Source organism: Dreissena polymorpha, chromosome 3 (assembly GCF_020536995.1).
Source record: "Dreissena polymorpha isolate Duluth1 chromosome 3, UMN_Dpol_1.0, whole genome shotgun sequence".
NCBI classification, from domain to species: Eukaryota; Metazoa; Mollusca; class Bivalvia; order Myida; family Dreissenidae; genus Dreissena; species Dreissena polymorpha.
Genome location: NC_068357.1, coordinates 100,455,531 through 100,479,038, shown reverse-complemented (window position 1 = coordinate 100,479,038; position 23,508 = coordinate 100,455,531). Strand labels below are relative to the sequence as shown.

The 23,508-nt window shown below is 35.9% G+C and overlaps 1 protein-coding gene across 17 annotated transcripts in view; it reads right to left on the bottom strand.

Annotated features, from left to right (window-relative positions):
* The window catches only part of LOC127870757 (leucine-rich repeat-containing protein 9-like), a 76,457-nt gene that overhangs the window by 25,940 nt on the left and 27,009 nt on the right, over positions 1-23,508 (bottom strand). For 11 of the 17 annotated variants that reach the window (XM_052413217.1, XM_052413220.1, XM_052413213.1 and 8 more), the window contains 11 exons: positions 21,634-21,921; positions 20,742-20,864; positions 20,005-20,180; positions 19,555-19,618; positions 19,063-19,238; positions 18,573-18,646; positions 17,543-17,760; positions 16,137-16,205; positions 8,990-9,007; positions 4,630-4,755; positions 2,008-2,028 (listed from right to left, as the gene is read on the bottom strand). In XM_052413217.1, coding sequence (XP_052269177.1) covers positions 2,008-2,028; positions 4,630-4,755; positions 8,990-9,007; positions 16,137-16,205; positions 17,543-17,760; positions 18,573-18,646; positions 19,063-19,238; positions 19,555-19,618; positions 20,005-20,180; positions 20,742-20,864; positions 21,634-21,921 — 1,353 coding nt within the window. The remainder of the gene's footprint in view (positions 1-2,007; positions 2,029-4,629; positions 4,756-8,989; positions 9,008-16,136; positions 16,206-17,542; positions 17,761-18,572; positions 18,647-19,062; positions 19,239-19,554; positions 19,619-20,004; positions 20,181-20,741; positions 20,865-21,633; positions 21,922-23,508) is intronic. The other 6 variants (XM_052413225.1, XM_052413226.1, XM_052413228.1 and 3 more) reach the window with 3 other exon arrangements.

The window sequence follows — 23,508 nt, the reverse complement described above, 5'->3', positions numbered from 1 at the left end:
AGTGTTAACAAGGTTTCACTATCGCCATATAAGCAAAGCTGCCCCGCCCCCTGGCGGCCATATTTTTCAACAGACCGAAACAATTTTCAAACTCAGCCTAGCTATCATAAAAACAAATGTTCAGACCAAGTTTCTGAGTGATGAAGATTGGACTATAAATGTGACTTCTAAGAGTGTTAACAAGGTTTAACAATAACCATATAAGCAAAACTGCCCTGCCCCCTGGCGGCTATGTTTTTTTACCGATCAAAACCATTTTCAAACTCAACCGTCATATCCAGGAAACAAATGTTCTGACCAAATTTTATGAAGATTGGACGAAAAAGGTGACTTCTATAGCGTTCACATGTTTTCACTATATACATTTAGAGAAAACTGCCCCACCCCTGGCAGCCATGTTTTTTCACCGATCTGGACCATTTTCAGACTCGTCCGAGATATCAATGAAACCAATTTTTTTACCAAGTTTCATGATGATTGGGCAAAAATTGTGACTTCTAGAGTGTTCACAAGGTTTCTCTATAGCCATATAAGGAATACTGCCCCGCCCCCTGGCGGCCATGTTTTTCAATGGACCAAAACCATTTTTGAACTCAACCAACATATCATTAAGACAAACATTTTGACAAAGTTACATGAAGATTGGGCATCAAATGTGACTTCTACAATGTTCACAAGGTTTTTCTTTTTTTTACCTAGTGACCTAGTTTTTGAGCCAGCATTACCCAGTTTCGAACTCGGTTGAGGTATCATTGGGACAAATGTTCTGACCAAGTTTCATGAAGATTTGACAATAAATGTGGCCTCTGGAGTGTTCACAAGGCAAATGTTCATGACGGACGCAAGACGGAAAAAAAGGCGATCACAATAGCTCACCATGAGCACGTTGTGCTCAGGTGAGCTAAAAACATCAGAAGCATAAAATGGGAACTTTAAATGCAAGATTTCTATCAGGCAAATGTGACTGGATGCTAGTTTATTAATTTTTAAACTGTTTTTTACATTGTGTAAGGGAGTTACAAGTGAAAGCATTCTCTGATCAATAATGATCGCTAACGCCTCTCCAAGATGCACACAGATGGCAAAAGAAATGTGTTCATATTATATCATGCTGAGAGAAAATCGTGACAGTGTAACATTGGTTTGAAAGGGACCAGGCCACATCATAAAGTCTCTCCAGAAACAAAATATCCATATACTTCAGGTTAATATCTATAGTTACTTTTTAAAATCAACGTAAAACTACGAAAGAGGTAATCAAAGTGAAAGAAAACAGAGTTACTAAACAACAAGTAACTTACATCTATATTGGTTACATTTTTTGGCTGAAACTAATGTCAAAAGTTACAGTCCCCAAGCAATAGATCAACATTCATGTATCTATTTGGTAGTATATGTGAAAACCTTCTAAACATCTACATGGGGAAAGAGGTCATAATAAAATAACATTTAAAAAACAGGTAAAAGTTACATTTGAATATGCATATTAGTACACACATTTTAAAGAATACATTGGATGAAAGAAACAAAACTAATATCAGAGCGTGAAATAATCAACATCAAGTGTGAATATATTAATGCCAACTGCAATAGAAGAACATGATTTTTATAATTTATACATTCTATGTACTAGAAAAGTTTTCACCACATAATAATGTTCCATAATAAATATAAAAGAAGGAAATTGTCAATGACTGAAAAAAGCTTATTTAATTTTCTTTTTGAAGCATATACTTAAACATCTAACAGACAAAAAAACCTGCAGGAATGTTTAAAGTAGCAAGATTCCGAAAAGTACGTTAAAACATGAAATACTAAGAAAAACTTCCGCTAAGTCCACTGCGAATGTGAAACTACATAGAATCTACCTTTAATTCAAGAGCTAATAATCTAAAACCAGACATTACAAAAGTGTTGACGCTTGTTCATCTTATATATAAGAACAAAGACAACAGAAGCACAACTATAAATGTCTGGCTCTACTACAAGACCGAAACTTGCTGTTACCTTCAAGCCGAACTCAAGCTCCTGTGACAATGGAGACAGTGTGAATGTTTATGTCACATTGTTACTCAACAAGAGAAATTTGAGGCCCTTGCATTATTGCTGATACAAACAAGTCTTGCTCTAGGAAACAGCGCTTAATGCAAGTAAGTAAAGTACTGTACCAGACTAATAAGGGAAAACACTGTCCACCTTGGCTGGAGTTTTTAAAGAAGAGACTCGCTTAAAACAAACTATTCCTTAAAAGCAGAAATGGTCATCCCTGATCACCCTGGGAACCTGTACAGGCTAATCTGGGACAAAATTTAACAAAGCATTAAGCCTGGTTTTTCCAGAGTTTGGCTAAAATCCTTGTATTTTGTAAAAAATAAACAAGGTAGTTGACCTTCCATTTTCTAATGTAAAGAAATTAAAATAGCCAGTTTGGTGATTTTAATTTTATACTATATAACATATGGCAAAGGATCATGTTCTATTTATAAAATTAAACCGAGTACCTACCAACAATAACACAGTGGTTTCTGGTCAGAAAATATACTACATGATTAAATGGACTATGAAAAAAACAAGAGATGTGTTCGTCAGAAACACAATGCCCCCTATTGCGCCGCATTGAAATATTTTTTTTTTGACCTTTGACCTTGAAGGATACCTTGACCTTGAACTATCACCACTCAAAATGTGCAGCTTCATGAGACGCTGCTTTGAATTTTTTTTTTTTACCTTTGACCTTGAAGGATGACCTTGACCTTGAACTTCCACCACTCAAAATGTGCAGCTTCATGAGATACACATGCATGCCAAATATCAAGTTTCTATATTCAATAATGCAAAAGTTATAGCCAACGCTTTGATAGAAGTTATGAGCATTTTACCATGCTAAATCCTTGAAATGCACTATGTGACCCTGTGACCTATTTTTGACCCGGCATGACCCATATTCAAACTCGACCTAGATATTGTCTAGATACAACTTCTGACCAAGTTTGGTAAAGATCGGATGAAAGTATTTGAAATAGAGAGCAGACACGAAAAGTGTGACAGACAGACAGACAGACAGACAGACAGACAGACAGACAGACAGACAGACAGACAGACAGACAGACAGACAGACAGACAGACAGACAGACAGACAGACAGACAGACAGACAGACAGACAGACAGACAGACAGACAGACAGACAAACAGACAGACTGACAGATGGACAGTGCGAAAACTATATACCCATTTTTCTTCGAAAGGGGGCATACACAAGTTTTGGTTGTAGATATACGTTCTTTTCATCATAATATTTAAATTAAAACATGCTGGTATGCAACATTGGAAAATGTGGCTGCATATCAGACAGAATATTTTTTCGGTTCCGGTATTTGATAAACTGCAGGGTTCAAGCAGACAACTTCATTTGTGACTTATGGTGCAGAAGACTGTGTCAACAACATTTATATTTACCTTGGTAATAACAAGTGGTATTTGTTTACACTACAAAAAAATATCTCCTAGTTATTGGGTTTTCAACCTGTTTAAAAAAAGCCATTCTAACAGGTCCCAATTTTTTTATTTTGGTTGCAGTGTAGGCAACATTACCATCTTTCATTGTATACAGTCAAAATACACATCAATGAGATAAAAAGTAACAATTCCCTGTCTCAAAAAATCAAGACGGCAATGATTGCTCTGAAGCGCTCAACTTGTGGACACTTAGAAAAGATTGGATGAATCATGTGGTCTCTAGTGCAATGACTAGCTAAAAGCTAAAATAACTCACACTGACATATGCCAGACTTAGGGTGATCACAATAGCTCACAATGAGCACTTTATGCTCAGGTAAGCTACAAATAAAACACCCTAGGAATAATGCAGCTGCTGACCTACAAAAAAGACCTACAATAATGTGACAGCTACATAATTCAACCAACAAAGAACACACATAATCTGATAATAATTGTGCATTTACACCAAGACAAAAACTGATTACCATCATATATTATGAAAATACATAACATTATAGATCCATAAACTTCTTATGACATTAACAATCCTATACAGCCAGCATCCTCAAACTCAAACCTGGTAATTGATGCATGCAGACTCTTAGGAATATTCACAGACTCTGCAAAACATCATCCTTACACCCAATTATTCCATGAATGTTTAGCTATCTACCCAGCAAACCCTTGACACACAACAATTTAATGAATATTCATAAGCTTCAGCTTCCCAGCAACCCCTTGACCAATAATAATCTAGTGAATATTAACAAGCTCTACATACCAAGCAACACCTAGGCCAACAATTATTTGTAAGTTCTTTTGCCCCAGCATCTTTAAACAATGCTTCCTTTTTTGCTATGAAGATTTATATGCTCTAAGTATTCAAACTTTTTATGAGTATTTATAACCAATGTCTTCCATTGGCCATTTGGAACAGCCCCACATTTTGCAATGGAACAGCCCCGCATTTTGCAATGGAACACCCCACATTTTGCAATGGAACACCCCGCATTTTGCAATGGAACACCCCGCATTTTGAAAATATTTATTTTATTGCCTACCTTCTTGCCCATTTAGAAGAGCTTCAGCAGCTTCACAATAAATTAAAAAATATTGATAAGACCCGCCTACCTGTTGGTCCATGAAGTAAAGCTCCGCCTTTGCCCGCTCCTCCTCTGTCACTGGTATCCCGTCGATCACCATGAGGTTCTTCAAGCGATACACAAGCAGGGGACGATGTAAGTGTCGCCTTGCAGCCTGTTAAAACAAAATAACCCTACACCATTGTGATAATACTTAAATATGTAAACATCTGAGAACTATTGATCAATTCATGCTGGGAACAAAGTTTAATTTGATAGTATAGCATTGGACTATAAAAACAATTATTGTAAGTTAATTAGCCTGTTTTGGTCAAATCGGACTATAGCAGATTTTTGTTAACTATACCTTTTTTTCATCTTGACAAACATTATAATCAAACACTGGACATTCAGCTCAGGTCTCATGTTCATATCAGTAAAGGATGTACTCACAAATACACATGAGTTGCGTTCTGAGAAAACTGGGCATAATGCATGTGCGTAAAGTGTCATCCCAGATTAGCCTGTGCAATGTGCACAGGCTAATCAGGGACGACACTTTCAGCCTAAATTGGATTTTTGCTAAGAAAAGACTTCATTTAAACAAAAAATGTCATAAAAGCGGAAAGTGTCGTCCCTGATTAGCCTGTGTGGACTGCACAGGCTAATCTGGGACGATACTTTATGTACTTGCATTATGCCCAGTTTTCTCAGAACACCACTCAATTTATTAAAATATATCAGGCATTAGTAAATGCAGGGATTCATCCAGAGAAGCATGCAGAATAAGAAAGTAAAGTTTATACATCCAATCACATTAAACATTTCGGTCAAACCCAATGATACAAGGCCTGGAAAATTTGGGATAAGTTAATGTTTGCAAAGTGTTGTCTGTATCGTCATGCGCAGTCTAGTGGATGTCATTTTAGATAAGAAAGAAAATAACATCAAAGCAGAAAGTGTTCTCTTCAAATTCCCTCTGCCCAGAAAACAGGTTGATCCTCGACGACACATTATGCACATGTACAGTTTTGAATATTATATCTACACATTTGAGCCTGATTCTCAGAAAACAGGGCTTACTGCAGAGACAACACTTTTCACCTAAACTAGATGTTTTGTTTAGAAGAGACTTCAAACAAAAAATCCATAAGAGCTGAAAGTGTCCTCCCTGCAAAGGCTAATCTGGGATGACACTTGCACATGCATTCAGCCCAGTTTTTCCAGGCTTGTTTGATATTTGTGATAGTTACATTATGGAGAAGAGTTTAATAAAATTTTGAAGCGAGCAGCATCACATAACACGCTATTTTTGGGATACACAAAGAGGTTTAAAGTTGGAAAACACATATTGAACTGGTGGAAATGAAAGAAAATAATTAGAATGTTACAAGGTCTCTATGAAGACACACATGTAAATAAAAACATTCTTTCTTAAATGCTAGCTAGAGACAATAATTATGAAATATCAAATAATACTTTACATGCTGTTAGACAAAGGCACTTGAACCAACATGACAATGTACCAGTAGCAAACTCAATAATTAATTATGGTCTAAATTAATTTTCATCGAATTATCATTGGAAATGAGTTTGTGTCAATACATTTTCTTGTAATTTTACTCTTTGGCTTCATATTGCATAAAAGCATAAACAATAATTTTATTATAATCCTAAAATTCTTATCACTAGCTGTCCTACAGTATACTATTGTTTCTCTGTATCAACTTGGCTGTTTACAACAGCTGCTCTATTCATATACTAGTACATGCAACTAAAACAATGTCACAAACATGACCTGAATACCAGTTGTCACTTATGATTAGGGTTTTTATGTCCCCCACTATAGTAGTGGGGGACATATTGTTTTTGCACTGTCTGTTGGTCTGTTGGTTGGTCTGTTGGTTGGTTGGTTGGTTTGCGCCAATTTTAACATTTTGCAATAACTTTTGCTATATTGAATATAGCAACTTGATATTTGGCATGCATGTGTATCTCATGGAGCTGCACATTTTGAGTGGTGAAAGGTCAAGGTCATCCTTCAAGGTCAGAGGTCAAATATATGTGGCTAAAATCGCTCATTTTATGAATACTTTTGCAATATTGAAGATAGCAACTTGATATTTGGCATGCATGTGTATCTCATGGAGCTGCACATTTTGAGTGGTAAAAGGTCAAGGTCAAGGTCATCCTTCAAGGTCAGAGGTCAAATATGTGGCCCAAATCGCTTATTTTATGAATACTTTTGCAATATTGAAGATAGCAACTTGATATTTGGCATGCAATTGTAACTTATGGAGCTGCACATTTTAAGTGGTGAAAGGTCAAGGTCATCCTTCAAGGTCAGAGGTCAAATATATGTGGCCCAAATCGCTTATTTTATGAATACTTTTGCAATATTGAAGATAGCAACTTGATATTTGGCATGCATGTGTATCTCATGGAGCTGCACATTTTGAGTGGTGAAAGGTCAAGGTCAAGATCATCCTTCTAGGTCAAATATATGGGTCAAAATTGCTCATGTAATGTAACTTCTGCAATATTGAAGCTAGCAATTATATATTTGACATGCATGTGTATCTCATGGAGCTGCACATTTTGAGTGGTGAAGGGTTACGGTCAAGGTCATCCTTCAAGGTCAAACGTCATATAGGGGGACATTGTGTTTCACAAATACATCTTGTTTAACTCAAGATTGCTTGGATCACACAATAAACTCGGCAATGTGTGGATTGCAATTAACTCAAGAAAGTAAGGATTACATTTAACTCAAGTAACTCAGGTGTTTTGACTGCATTTGACTGAAATGTGTAGATTGTAGGGAAAAAAACAACACATTTTTTAGGCCTAAGGTTCTCACGTGAGACCCAACTGAACTTATTCAAGCTGTTCTTGTAATAGTTCAGATATAAGGATAACTCCCCCTCCCCAACCATAACTGCTCTTTTTTAACGGACCAAAACCATTTTGGAAAGATTTGATTCCTACAAATGTTTTGAGCAAGTTTCATGATCATTGAGCAAAGATACGACTTCTAGGACCTTCACAAGATTTAACTATAGTCAGATAAGGAAAACTGCGTATAACCTGCCAGCCAGATTGGGATTTTTTCATGGCGCTTGAATCATTTTCAAACTCGACTGAGATATCATTGAAACAAGAGATGTGTTCTTCAGAAACACAATGCCCCCTACTGCACCGCTTTGAAATAAGATTTCTATTTATCATTTGGCAGGTATAGAAATCATCTCCCATTAAAGCTTATTACTTCCCTTGGCAAGGCCTGTGCTTTATCAAAGAGATCATAGCCAGAGTTCATCATGTATCTATGGACATAAGTCCACAGGTATGTAATGAACTCTACCATTCACAAATTAGTACAGGAAAGAAATGATAATTATAACATTAAAAAAAAAAACTTTGACAAATCAATCATTTGAGTTATAAAAAATCAAAATACAAAATCTGTACAGTAACTGTGAAAAGAACCTAAATTCTTGGTAAGGAAATATATAATCTGAGATTTATAATTATATAAATTACTTCCCTTGAAAATAATTGTCTCTAACAAATCTCTATTTTTAGTAGCAAATAATTAAAAGCCACTACCGTGACTGTAGATTCACCACTCAAAATGTGCAGCTCCATGAGATACACATGGATGCCAAATATCAAGTTGCTATGTTCAATATTGAATAATTATCTCCCTTTAAAGCTTATTACTTTCCTTGGATTTGTATTTTTGACCTTAGACCTTGAAAGATGACCTTGACCTTTTACCACGATGTGTTTGTCAGAAACACAATGCCACCTACTGCGCTACTTTGATTTATTTAACAAAAATATATAATTTGGCAGGTCAGATAATTATGTCCATTTAAAGCTTATTACTTCCCTTGGATTTGTTTTTTTCGACCCCATGACCTAGATTTTGACCCGGCATGACCCATATTCGAACTTGACCTAGATATTGTCTAGATACAACTTCTGACCAAGGTTCGTAAAGATCGGATGAAAACTATTTGAATTAGAGAGCGGACACGAAAAGTGTGACAGACTGACAGACAGACTTACAGACGGACAGTGCGAAAATAAATACTTCGAAAGGGGGCATAAAAACTGTTTTGAGCAAAATGTCCATAAAGACTTCTAGAGTGTTCAGAGGCCATTTTTTAAAATTTGACCTTGTGACCTAATTCATAAATCAACATGACCAAGTTTCAAACTTGGGAAAGATATCTTTTTGACAAAATAATTTTCTCCCAAAGTTTAATGTAGATTTTGATACATAGCCCTTTTATAACTTTCTTTTGTGGTATAATTGTCATATGGATTCATAAGTACACAATACAGAGCACTATATAACTGGAATATAAATGCATGCATTCAACAATATAAAGCACACTTACTTTCACTAATGACCATGCCTTCAAAGAGGAGGAATTAAAAAATACAGCAAGCGATTATAGTACTTTTCCAAGAGCCTGTGATGTGTCAAATAAAAGAAACAACTAAGACATGCAACTATTAGCTATTTTGAATAAATTTAAGTACATAAATCGCTAACAATCAGTAATAAAATATGTTCCAAAATAACTACAGACTATCATGCATGATATTAATAATGGCATAAATTGCACAATGTCATACATGTGTGAGTGTTTTCATGACTACACATATTTGTCAGAAAATTTGTGTTTGAGTATAACAGAGGGGGTAATCACAGGACAAACAAAATGGCGACGTCCATGCCAAGGCAGGTATTTTTTGTCGTTTTATACCCTTTATTACTTGTATTATTATTTTTATTCCGCTCACTTTCCAGCCATATTAAGAAGAAAGTTACTGGGTTTTATTTCATAGTAATATTCGCTCTATACCTCGAATTTACTCGGTGCAAGATTTCTTAGCAGGATGACCTAATTAGGGCTCCAATAAGAAAATTTGTGGGGAGTAAAGTCGAGATATAAAACTCATACGAAATAAACGCTAATCACATTTTTACTGTTATGACTGGAAAGTGAGCGTCATAAAAAAATAAATAAACAGAAGAAATAAAGGGTATAAAACGGCGAAAAATAATTGTCTCTGCATGGACGTCGCCATCTTGACTATCACGTGATTACCCCCTCTGTATAACTTAGTTACCGGTAGTTTAGTGTTTTTCCCAGGAGGGCAAAGTGTTAATTTTAATATTGCAGGTTAATTATCATGATTTTTTATCTCTTCATCTCAAAATCAATTAGGGTCCGGCTTCTCTGACCAACAAACTCATTTACATGATTGTATGCAAATTCAATACATTTTAATTTGAAACTTGTTTTCATGTTAAAACCCATGCTACCTTGAGCTTTGACTAGTGGACCTCCAAATTGAAAAGTTTCATCCTTTACTTCCAAGTAACTAACATACCAATTTGCGTGTTTGGTATTGGAGAGTCAGAATGTTTCAAGATATTGTATTGACATGTATTTCATGTCACAAGCAAATTGACTTTGAGTTTTAACTCAAAATCATTCAAGATATTGTATGGACATGTATTTCATGTCACAAACCCCATTGACTTTGAGTTTTAACTTAACATCATTCAAGATAATGTATGGACGTGTATTTCATGTCACAGGCCTCATTGACTTTGAGTTTTAACTCAACATCATTCAAGATATTGTATGGACATGTATTTCATGTCACAGGCCTCATTGACTTTGACTTTTAACTCAACATCATTCAAGATATTGTATGGACATGTATTTTATGTCACAGGCCCCATTGACTTTGACTTTTAACTCAACATCATTCAAGATATTGCATGGACATGTATTTCATGTCACAGGCCCCATTGACTTTGACTTTTAACTCAACATCATTCAAGATATTGCATGGACATGTATTTCTTGTTACAGACCCCATTGACTTTGACTTTTAACTCAACATCTTCTAGGGGTCTCCCTTTCCATCCAAGTAACCAGCAAACTAATTTAGACAATAATAGATCAAAGGAAACATAAACATAATGGTCTACAAGCAGACTGACCAACCATCTGAGTGAGTAAAGGATAGACAGTTGCTGAGCAATATAGCAAACTTCGTCAAAGGGGGAATAATAAAAATGGTGAAGCACAATGGTTTTTGAAATAATCTTAAATAGCAGAAAACACAAAACTTATAAATAGTTCTGAAAATTTGAATAATGAAGTCATAAAAACATGTATATGTAACACTATGGAACACCAGGCACAAGATAGTGATAACGAATCAATGTAAACATGTACATGTAACACTATGGAACACCAGGCACAAGATAGTGATAACCAATCAATGTAAACATGTACATGTAACACTATGGAACACCAGGCACAAGATAGTGATAACGAATCAATGTGAACATGTATATGTAACACTATGGGACACCAGGCACAAGATAGTGATAACGAATCAATGTAAACATGTACATGTAACACTATGGAACACCAGGCACAAGATAGTGATAACGAATCAATGTAAACATGTATATGTAACACTATGGAACACCAGGCACAAGATAGTGATAACCAATCAATGTAAACATGTATATGTAACACTATGGAACACCAGGCACAAGATAGTGATAACCAATCAATGTAAACATGTACATGTAACACTATGGAACACCAGGCACAAGATAGTGATAACGAATCAATGTAAACATGTACATGTAACACTATGGAACACCAGGCACAAGATAGTGATAACGAATCAATGTAAACATGTATATGTAACACTATGGAACACCAGGCACAAGATAGTGATAACCAATCAATGTAAACATGTATATGTAACACTATGGAACACCAGGCACAAGATAGTGATAACCAATCAATGTAAACATGTACATGTAACACTATGGAACACCAGGCACAAGATAGTGATAACGAATCAATGTAAACATGTATATGTAACACTATGGAACACCAGGCACAAGATAGTGATAACAAATCAATGTAAACATGTACATGTAACACTATGGAACACCAGGCACAAGATAGTGATAACCAATCAATGTAAACATGTATATGTAACACTATGGAACACCAGGCACAAGATAGTGATAACAAATCAATGTAAACATGTACATGTAACACTATGGAACACCAGGCACAAGATAGTGATAACGAATCAATGTAAACATGTACATGTAACACTATGGAACACCAGGCACAAGATAGTGATAACGAATCAATGTGAACATGTATATGTAACACTATGGAACACCAGGCACAAGATAGTGATAACGAATCAATGTAAACATGTACATGTAACACTATGGAACACCAGGCACAAGATAGTGATAACGAATCAATGTAAACATGTATATGTAACACTATGGAACACCAGGCACAAGATAGTGATAACGAATCAATGTAAACATGTATATGTAACACTATGGAACACCAGGCACAAGATAGTGATAACGAATCAATGTAAACATGTACATGTAACACTATGGAACACCAGGCACAAGATAGTGATAACGAATCAATGTGAACATGTATATGTAACACTATGGAACACCAGGCACAAGATAGTGATAACGAATCAATGTAAACATGTATATGTAACACTATGGAACACCAGGCACAAGATAGTGATAACGAATCAATGTAAACATGTATATGTAACACTATGGAACACCAGGCACAAGATAGTGATAACGAATCAATGTAAACATGTACATGTAACACTATGGAACACCAGGCACAAGATAGTGATAACGAATCAATGTAAACATGTACATGTAACACTATGGGACACCAGGCACAAGATAGTGATAACGAATCAATGTAAACATGTATATGTAACACTATGGAACACCAGGCACAAGATAGTGATAACGAATCAATGTAAACATGTACATGTAACACTATGGAACACCAGGCACAAGATAGTGATAACGAATCAATGTAAACATGTACATGTAACACTATGGAACACCAGGCACAAGATAGTGATAACGAATCAATGTAAACATGTATATGTAACACTATGGAACACCAGGCACAAGATAGTGATAACGAATCAATGTAAACATGTATATGTAACACTATGGGACACCAGGCACAAGATAGTGATAACGAATCAATGTAAACATGTATATGTAACACTATGGAACACCAGGCACAAGATAGTGATAACGAATCAATGCCTCCTCACAATAGGACTAACAAAGTACATGTTAAACTTTTATAGTTCTGATGCAATGAAATCCATTATAGAATAACAACAGTTGTTTATTAGACTATGTACAACAAAACTGCAAGCATTATTTCAATTCTAAAACTATGTGTTGTTTAAGCAATTATAAGATTAGAATAGCATTTCACATTGTCCCCATAAATCAATAAAATGAGCTTCAATCTACTTGTTTTCTGTTTGTAGTCAAACATGTATAATCTAATTACAGTCAATCTTGTGCTTGCGACCACTTGAATTAGGGGACTTTTGTCTTATGCAACCACTTTAAATCCCGCCCGAGCGTTTTACCTATATTTTCATATTGTATTAAGCGACTTTTTGTCTTACGCGACCAGCGACCACTGATTTTAGTGTATTTTGATGCCCGAGTCTTGAATCAAGCGACCGCTTTAAGATAAAAGTGGTAAATCTGTTGACCGTTCAGGGACAAATCAGTGTTGATTGTTTATCTAAGTCGAAAACATGAACGATGACACCTTTGTTGTGATTTCACACCAGCCATTTTCCTTTGTCTCGATGACCGGTTCTGACCGGTGTTAATGCTGACTGCGTATCAATTTTTGGTGTCGAATAATACAGTGAGGTATTGCCAACAGACTACGGGTAAAAGAGTTTACTATCTGGGACGTTAAGTGACAAATTTGATCGCCGATTTTATTGCAGAAACAATGAGCCGACGCGACAAACATTTTCACAGTGTTCTTGAGAGGTGTAAAAAATAAACTATTAATCGGTAACATGTAGCGAAATCTGTTCATTAAAAAATGTAATTGTTATTATGCTAATTAGTTTGTGTTAGCAAATTTTCCAATCAGGCGTGTTTATTTAGTTTTCAATCAAGGTGTTTTATTTATTTCCCTATGTACCATAATCGAGTCAGATATATATAAGCTTACATGCAGAAATTAAAATGTCAAAACAGAAAGTATTAATGTTAAATGAGAAAATTCGGGTATTGGAAGTGTCGAAGAGTAAAAGTGCACTTAAATTTAATTGTGAATGAGTTTGGAGTCAGAAAAACCCATTCTCCATGCAAACCATTTACATTGTATTTAGAATTAGAGAGAACAAATACAACTTATTGTAAGTAAAAAATTGTTTTATTCATTACATTTATATTTAGATTCATTTGATTGCAAAAGCAGAAATCGCTGTGTCAAAAAGAGATAATCCGATATCTGGATTTTAAATCAAAAGTATGCATTCATCACAAATGGCCTTTTTTTAAATTTAAAGACCATTTTATTAAGAGACCACTTTTGGTTACTCCCTTTAGTGGTCTCTAAATACAAGATTGACTGTAGTCACAATTGTCATGGGGCATGTTCACTATGATGTAACTATATTAGTTCTACCCATCATACCCAGTCTACTCTGTCTCCTCTAAACTATAAGAGCATAAATGTACATACAAAAATATAAATAGAGAGAAATAATCAATCAAAAAAGAAACGTTGGAATAGCCGCTGATTCAACTTACAGATTAAGTATATTTAGGTTACATATAACAACTTTCAACAAACATGATGAATTACAATTTTTCAAAACAATATTAAAGAAAAAAAACAACAAGCCGAATGTCTAATGTCTAAGCTGAAAAAGGGGCATAACTTTTGTAACTTTTAATGTATGGTGATACAAAATCTCACATGCTCTACCTGATATTATAAGAATGCCTGACTATGAACAGATTGACATGACAGACAACTGTTGTGATTGCAGTATGCTCCCTGGTCACATATATTTATGGAGGGTATACTAAATTGGAAGAGCATTAATTGAAATACAGTTGTAACAAATGCTTTATTGCTTTAATGTACTTGTCTTTATTTTATATGTCCTAAAACCACACACATATCCTCATGTACAACTGTTCAACAATATAAACAAAAGAAATCAATTTAGTTATCTTATTCCAAATATAATACTTATTCCAACAAGGGCTGTTTGTAAAACATGCATGCCCCCCATATGGGCTCTCCGTTGTAGTGAGAGCCATTGTGTGAATATGTTTTTTGTCACTGTGACCTTGACCTTTGACCTAGTGACCTGAAAATCAATAGGGTTCATCTGCCAGTCATGATCAATGTACCTATGAAGTTTCATGATCCTAGCCATAAGCATTCTTGAGTTATCATCCGGACACCATTTTACTATTTCGGGTCACCATGACCTTGACCTTTGACCTAGTGACCTGAAAATCAATTGGGGTCATCTGCAAGTCATGATCATTCTACCTATCAAGTTTCATGATCCTAGGAATAAGCGTTCTTCAGTTATCATACGGAAACCATTTTACTATTTCGGGTCACCGTGACCTTGATCTTTGACCTAGTGACCTGAAAATCAATAGGGGTCATCTGCGAGTCATGATCAATCTACCTATCAAGTTTCATGATCCTAGGCCTAAGCGTTCTTGAGTTATCATCCGGAAACCATTTTACTATTTCGGGTCACTGTGACCTTGACCTTTGACCTAGTGACCTCAAAATCAATAGGGGTCATCTGCGAGTCCTGATCAATCTACCTATCAAGTTTCATGATCCTAGGCCTAAGCATTCTTGAGTTATCATCCGGAAACCATTTTACTGTTTCGGGTCACTGTGACCTTGACCTTTGACCTAGTGACCTGAAAATCAATAGGGGTCATCTGCGAGTCATGATCAATCTACAATCAAGTTTCATGATCCTAGGCCTAGGCGTTCTTGAGTTATCATCCGGAAACCATTTTACTATTTCGGGTCACCGTGACCTTGACCTTTGACCTAGTGACCTCAAAATCAATAGGGGTTATCTGCGAGTCATGATTAATGTACCTATGAAGTTTCATGATCCTAGGCCCAAGCGTTCTTGAGTTTTTGTCTGACAACCACCTGGTGGACGGACCGACAGACCGACCGACAGACCGACATGAGCAAAGCAATATACCCCCTCTTCTTCGAAGGGGGGCATAATAAATTTAATATGACAACCATAATTGGTCTGAAAAATGGAAATGGAAGGCAAGTATAAAAAACATTCGAAGTGAGAATATAGCTGTGTACAACCCCTGATAAACGCCACACTTTTAAAAATCTTACTTACAATCGTCAAGGTCAATTAGTGCGTTCTTTTTATTTTAAACAATTATGCCGAAGCATTCTATTTGAGCCTTTTAGGCCAGCTATTAAGTCTTCCATATACTCGTATTAATAAAAGACCATCACATAATTTGACTATAAAATGCTCCCTTTTGAAATTGTCAAGCCCTCACCCGCGTTTATTGAGGGACTGTATACAGACAAAATAAAACCTACAACTGTTCGAGTCCACAGTGATACTTACAGGGTTATTAACAACAGAAATCTCTATCAAGTTGTGAAGTCCATCCAGGTTTTCCAGCTCTATTACCTCCTATAAAACAAGAACACTGTGAAATAGGTGCGCTTCATGTGTTTACTATGCGTATTTTATAAGTAAAGTTAAGTTTTTTTTAACATGTCTTTCATATGACGTGTTTGATGACAATATCAGTGAAACAGTATTTAAGACAAATACAGTAAAGTTCAGCTGTCTATTAAAGAACATAGTCCTTCAACAATAGATTATGATAGCAAAACATGAATCATGGCAAATTACTAAAGAAGAAACTGAACATTTCAGTGCTTTTCTTCTAAAGGATGTTTGCTTAAGAAGATTTACTTGTTAAGATACATCAGACTAAGATAAGGCTCATACACACCCACATATTTGGAAAGTACACAAAGAAAGAACACAAATGTTGGTGTTTAGTTTGTTATTACACTGACTTATTCCATCAGAGCCCAGACAAAGTAAAATCACCTGAATTCTGTTGCAAAGCCAATTTCTTGAATTTTCTTTGAACCAAGGTAAAGTCCACTCACTTAACGTCTGTTGGAGCCAAAGTCAAGCCTTCAGACCTGAATTCTGTTAGAGCCAAGGAAAAGTCCACCAACATGAATTCTGTTGGAGCCAAGATAAAATCCACTCACTTGAATTATGTTGGAGCCCTGGAAAAGTCCACTCACCTTAACCTGAACAGACTGCGAGATACTCGCAGGCTGTTCTGGTTTTATGTTGTTTGCACATAGCCTTTTTCACTTTGCTTCTGAGTGGAAAGGGTAAACTGTTGGGGCCAAGGTAAGTCTTCTTACCTGAATCCTGTTGGAGCCAAGGTAAAGTTAACTCACCTGAATTATGTTGAAGCCAAGGTAAAGATAACTCACCTGAATTATGTTGGAGCCAAGGTAAAGTGAACTCACCTTAGTTCTGTTGGAGCGACGGTAAAGTCAACTCACCTGAATTCTGTTTGAGCCAAGGTAAAGGCCACTCACCTGAATTATGTTGGAGCCAAGGTAATGTACAATCACCTGAATCCTGTTCGAGCTGATGTTAAGTCCATTCACCTGGATACTGTTGGAGTGAAGGTTAAGTCCACTCAACTGAATTCGGTTGGAGCATAGGTAAAGTCCACTCCCCTGATTAATGTTGAAGCCAAGGTTATGTACACACACCTAAATTCTGTTGGAGCTGATATTAAGTCAACTCACCTGAATTCTGTTGGAGCTAAGGTAAAGTCCACTCTCCTGATTTCTGTTGGAGCCAAGGTAATGTACACTCACCTGAATTCTGTTGGAGCCGAGGTAAAGACCACTCACCTGAATTCTGTTGGAGCCGAGGTAAAGTCCACTCACCTGAATTCTGTTTGAGCCCAGGTAAATACCACTCACCTGAATTCTGTTGGAGCCCAGGTAAAGCCTCTGCAGGTTCTCTAGACAGTTAAAGTTGGCAAGCTCTCTAAGACGGTTCTCCTCCATGTGCAATTCCTGGAGATTCCACTGGTTGTTGAAGGAGGTCTCGCACACGTTCTTGATCTTGTTGCGGTCCAGGACAAGCTCTCGAAGATCATGTAACCCTTCCATGCCCTCCACTTTCTGAATTTCGTTTCCTAGGAAACAGGAAATAAAAAAAAAAGCTCTATGTTAATCTTATGCCCTCTATAGTTTAAATATAAATGACTAAAGGGTCCATTTTTTAGATAATTTTAAGGCTCAATGTTTCCTGAGGCAATAGGGTTGATAATTGAATTTTGTTTTGGTACAACTCAAGTGCCCACAAATACATTAATGATGTGTTGCCACAAACAACAGTCAAAACCCGATGGCTCGAACTTGGGGGGACCCACAACAAGAGTTCAAGCCATCTGGAATTCAAGCCAACTGATTTATAATGCACTTTTGTTTACTAACATGAATTTGCATAATGAGAATTTCAAGTTAAATAATATTAATACTTCCTAAATTCCATTCTACTTTTTTCTTTGGAATTAATTAGAACCAACTATTTTACACAGTTACACATACAATAAAACAAATATCTTATAATAAATTATATCAGTGAGTTGTGCGTAGCACATTTACGGAAACATGTAAAAACATCACTTACAAACAAAACATGCATAAGCACTATATACATATACAAAGTGTCTTTTACTCAAATTAATCAACGATTTAGTCAATGACATATTTGCCACCGGGTTGTGACTGTATTGCAACTATAAGAAATAAATCAACAGTGCTTTACAAACTGAAAGACTGATCAACTGCTTAATTGACATGAGTAAACCAATTTACACCAGTTTACCTGATTGGGGGCTGTGGGTTCAACTTTGGTGAGTGTACTTTAATGTGTCCCAGTATTGCTGCCTCATATACCTTAACACTGACTTTAGTAAATTGAAGTAATAAGACTGTAGCCTACCTTGCAAGAACAGTGCCTTTAACCCTGTCAGCCTGCTTAGCTGTAAAGCAGCCATATCTTTGATGCAGTTGTACCTGAAATACATGTGAGACTTGCATTGTACCTCAATTAGCCTCTCACTTTTGATTTACTTGACCTTAAACAATTGGGATTTCATTTAAATAGTCAAATTACAAATTCATGGTAGTGATCATGGACACAAAATAAGCAAATAGATTTCCCTTTACTCATCATCATATTTTGACCTATTTGTAGTACCTTAGAGAATGAAATTAAATCATAGACCTTTCTAAATAGAATCACAATTTAAATTCTTCAATTCCAACCCTAAGATACTGAAAAGCATCAAACAGCATAAAACCTAAACAGACAGGGAATCACACGCACGCCTGTTCAGGTTTTATGCTAGTAAATATAGCCATTATTAGCTTTGCTTATGAGTGGGAATGGGTTACGAAACTTCTCATATCACGACCAAATACCAGCCTACCCTAAATGCAACACCTCCAGATTCTCCAGCACAGGGTTGAGACTCGAGTCCTGGTTAAACAGGTCAGCGCCATTGCGCAGGGTTGCCTGGTTACCAGTCAGAGTTGTCTTAGACTTGCTGGGCTGCTTAGGCTTTGGCATGACACACTCAATACGATTGTGGTTCAAACATAGCACCTGTTGGATAGAAGGTGGATAATGCAAAATAACAAGCGAACAAAATCATATTAATGAACAGATTTTTTCATGATTAATGCTTTGAATATTATGTATCTTCATGTTGGAATAACAAGTTGATGTTACCTTTATTTTCTTAAACTTACAAACAATATCAGTTTTGTGAAGCTATTTGATTAATAAAGCATTCAACAGAGCAAATAAACTTAATTGGGAGAGAATAAAATTCTAGATTCCAAACTTGTAAAAACATTTTTAACTCTTAAATATGGATATATCTTTAGGAAAGATTTTATTATAAAGTAAAAGAATTTACCCTGAGATTTGGCAAGTAGATCAATCCACTGAATGATGTTAGATTGTTGTGCTCAAGATTTATACTGAAAGAGAACGAGATGTTCTAATTTCCTTTACAGTTATGTTGGTTATAAAAGATGTAAGAATATGGCCAATACTTAGCGACTGAAATGTAAACAATTAAAAATCTGTTTTAAAAACTGTGAAAACCATAATATTTTTCTTTCCTGAATGCACAAGTTACATAAATTTTATTGCATATTGATTAAAAATAAACCATTATTATAAAAAACAACAAACGTATTTTTTTTATAAACATATATATTTACATGTCAACATTTTCATACACATGAAGGATAGTAGTGTGCAACACACATTTTACAGACACTTATAGCAAACAGATTTAATTTCCATCAATTGTTTCCAATAAAGAAGAATATCATTCAAAAATCAAATATATCATAATCACCTGCGCAGATTAAGAAACACGTCCCTAGCCCCTAGGTCCACGATTCTGATTCCACTTGATGGCAGATCCACTTCCCGCACATCAAGGAAGTTGGAATGTCCCAGTTTCTCTGCCACAAAGTCAGGGGTCAGACGACCACCAAACATGTCCTTGGCATTGTTACCTTCTGCAGCCTCCTGAATTTGAAATAAGGAAAAACAACTTAAGGATAAAACATGTTTAGAGAAATAACAAAATGAACTGTTCTGAATGCTTTGGGCATTTTATTAAATTTGCAAAAAATGTTACAAAGAAACAAGAGATGTGATTGCCAGAAACACAATGCCCCCTTCTGCAACGCTTTGAAGCCATATATTTGACCTTTGACCTTAAAGGATGACCTTAACCTTTCAACACTCAAAATGTGCAGCTCCATGAGATACACCTGCATGTCAAATATAAAGTTGCTATCTGAAGCGACATAGAAGTAATGAGCATTTTTCGAAACCTAAACACAAAACCTAAACACAAAGACAGACAGACAGTGGCGGAAAGACAGACAGACAGACAGACAGACAGACAGACAGACAGACAGACAGACAAACAGAGAGACAGACGGACGGACGGTCCGATCACTATATGCCCTCCTTCCGGGGTAAAAAAATGTTCTTTTACATATAACTGAAGACATTTCAATCTAAAATCTTATACATAAAGAACAGCTGTGTTTGTAAGGTATACACTCAACAATGACTTACAATGGCTGTTCCATCAAGTGCTTTCAATGTCCTTAGATGATAGATGACAAACAGTCGATAGTTGTCGTTGTCATTGGCCACAGGGTTTCCGTACATGTCCAGAATCACCAGATTACCCAGTCCCTAGAAATAAAGCACAAAATCAAGTTTGTTGAATCACATAACGATTATTTCAATAGATGAATGAATATTATTTAAACAACTTTCTTTTTAATGCCAATAAAATTATAAATATAGGAATAATGAAACTCCTCAAACATCAGGGGAAACATTTGTGCTACCAATTGCCTATAAAAAAACAGGTCAATAATTTAATAATTTTACAACATTGACTTAGAAATAAGCTAACAACCAAAACAAAAACTGTTTTTGAAAAAAACAACAACAAAAAAACAAGACTATTGCCAAGCAATATATGTCCCCTACTGGCTCCACCATTGTCAGAATATTTTTTTTTTATTTGTTGCCATAGCAACCAGAAATTTTGATGTAGGAACAAATGAAATGACGTGCATAATGTCCATATTGCCATCAATCCATGCTTCTAGTTTCATGAAAAAATATGAAGAACTTTTAATCAGGATCCAGAAAAGTGAGACAGACTGACAGACACACAGAGCGCAAACCATAAGTCCCCTCCGATGAAACCCGTAGGGGACAATAAATATAAAGAACATCAGTACTCAAAAATAGGCTCTGTAAGCAAACAAATTGAAGGAGGCATACTTCACCTACCTCTATCTTGGTGATATCATGATTTAATTGTTGGCATTTTTCCTTCTAGTCATCATTATTATTAATAAATTTCAGATTAACTTAATGTGTAATCACTGACAGTTTATGTGCAATTACAAAATCCAAAAATGCCCATGCACATCACTGGAAAACTCACCTTCAAATGGAAGACATCCCTTATGTTAGCCATGCGATTATTTCCTACATAAAGCTCCATAAGCGGTGTACAGTTCTGCAAACCCACAATTGTAGTCAGCTCGTTATTATCGAGGGCAAGATAGTGCAGGTGCACAAGGGATTGGAACCCTGAGTTATCGATGGTTGTGATGTAGTTAAGCCCGAGGCTGAGTCTGCGCAGGCTCGAGATTTTTGACAGTCCCTCCACCTTTGTGATGCAGTTGTTCTCGATGGATAGTTCCTCTAGTTTGTGGCAATGGTCCAGACCCTTCATAACAAGATGTAAGAGATCTGATTTAAGGACCTTTTAAGAGATAGGAACAATTTTGAAAATATTTTAAAGATTGAGCAAGGAAATTTTCTTTGAAAAAGCAATAAATATGAGCAGAAGGTTACATAAATTACTTTGCAATATCTATTTATATGGGATAAGTGGATAAGTTTGAATTAAAAATGAAAATGTATCCATAATAAGGCGCTGTTGTACCGGTAATCTTTTAATGATACAGTCAACCTGTGTCAATGTTATCAGCATCCAAAAATAGCCTACGGCTTCATAAACAATGAAAGGCTCTAAAATCTCTATTTTTCGATTACCATAATGGAAAAAAAAATGGGGCTGATATGCACGCTGTCTAACGCGATTATTCCTAGGCTGGATGCATTCTTAGAGCAAACCTCATTATTGTTGAAGGAGGTGTATTTCACCTACCTCAATCTTGGTGATATCATTACAATTGAAGGAGGCGTATTTTACCTATCTTAATATTGGTGATATCATTATTGTTAAGGGAGGCGTATTTTACCTACCTCAATCTTGGTGATATCATTATTGTTGAGAGAGGTGTATTTCACCTACCTCTATCTTGGTGATATCATTATCATTGAAGGAGGCACATTTCACCTACCTCAATCTTGGTGATATCATTATTGTTGAAGGAGGTGTATTTCACCTATCTCAATCTTGGTGATATCATTATAATTGAAGGAGGCTTATTTCACCTACCTCAATCTTGGTGATATAATTGAAATTGAAGGAGGCGTATTTCACCTACCTCAATCTTGGTGATATCATTATAATCGAAGGAGGCGTATTTCACCTTCCTCAACTTGGTGATATCATTATTGTTCAAGGAGATGTATTTCACTTACCTCAATCTTGGTGATATCATTATAATGGAAGGAGGCATATTTCACCTACCTCAATCTTGGTGATATCATTATTGTTAATGGAGGTTAATTTCACCTACTTCAATCTTGGTGATGTCGTTATAATGGAAGGAGGCATATTGCACCTACCTCAATCTTGGTGATATCATTATTGTTCAAGGAGGCGTATTTCACCTACCTCAATCTTGGTGATATTATTGTTTAAGGAGGTGTATTTCGCCTACCTCAATCTTGGTGATATCATTAAAATGGAAGGAGGCTTATTTCCCCTACCTCAATCGTGGTGATATAATTATAATGGAAGGAGACATATTTCACCTACCTCACTCTTGGTGATATCATTATTATTGAAGGAGGCATATTTCACCTACCTCAATCTTGGTGATATCATTCAAATGGAAGGAGGATAATTTCCCCTACCTCAATATTGGTAATATCATTATTGTTGAAGGAGGTGTATTTCACTTACCTCAATCATGGTGACATCATTATAATTGAAGGAGGCATACTTCACCTACCTCTATCTTGGTGATATCATTCAAATGGAAGGAGGCTTTTCCCCTACCTCAATCTTGGTGATATCATTATAATTGAACGAGGCATATTTTACTTACTTCAATTTTGGTGATATCATTACTGTTCAGGGAGGCGTATTTCAACTACCTCAATCTTGGTGACATCATTA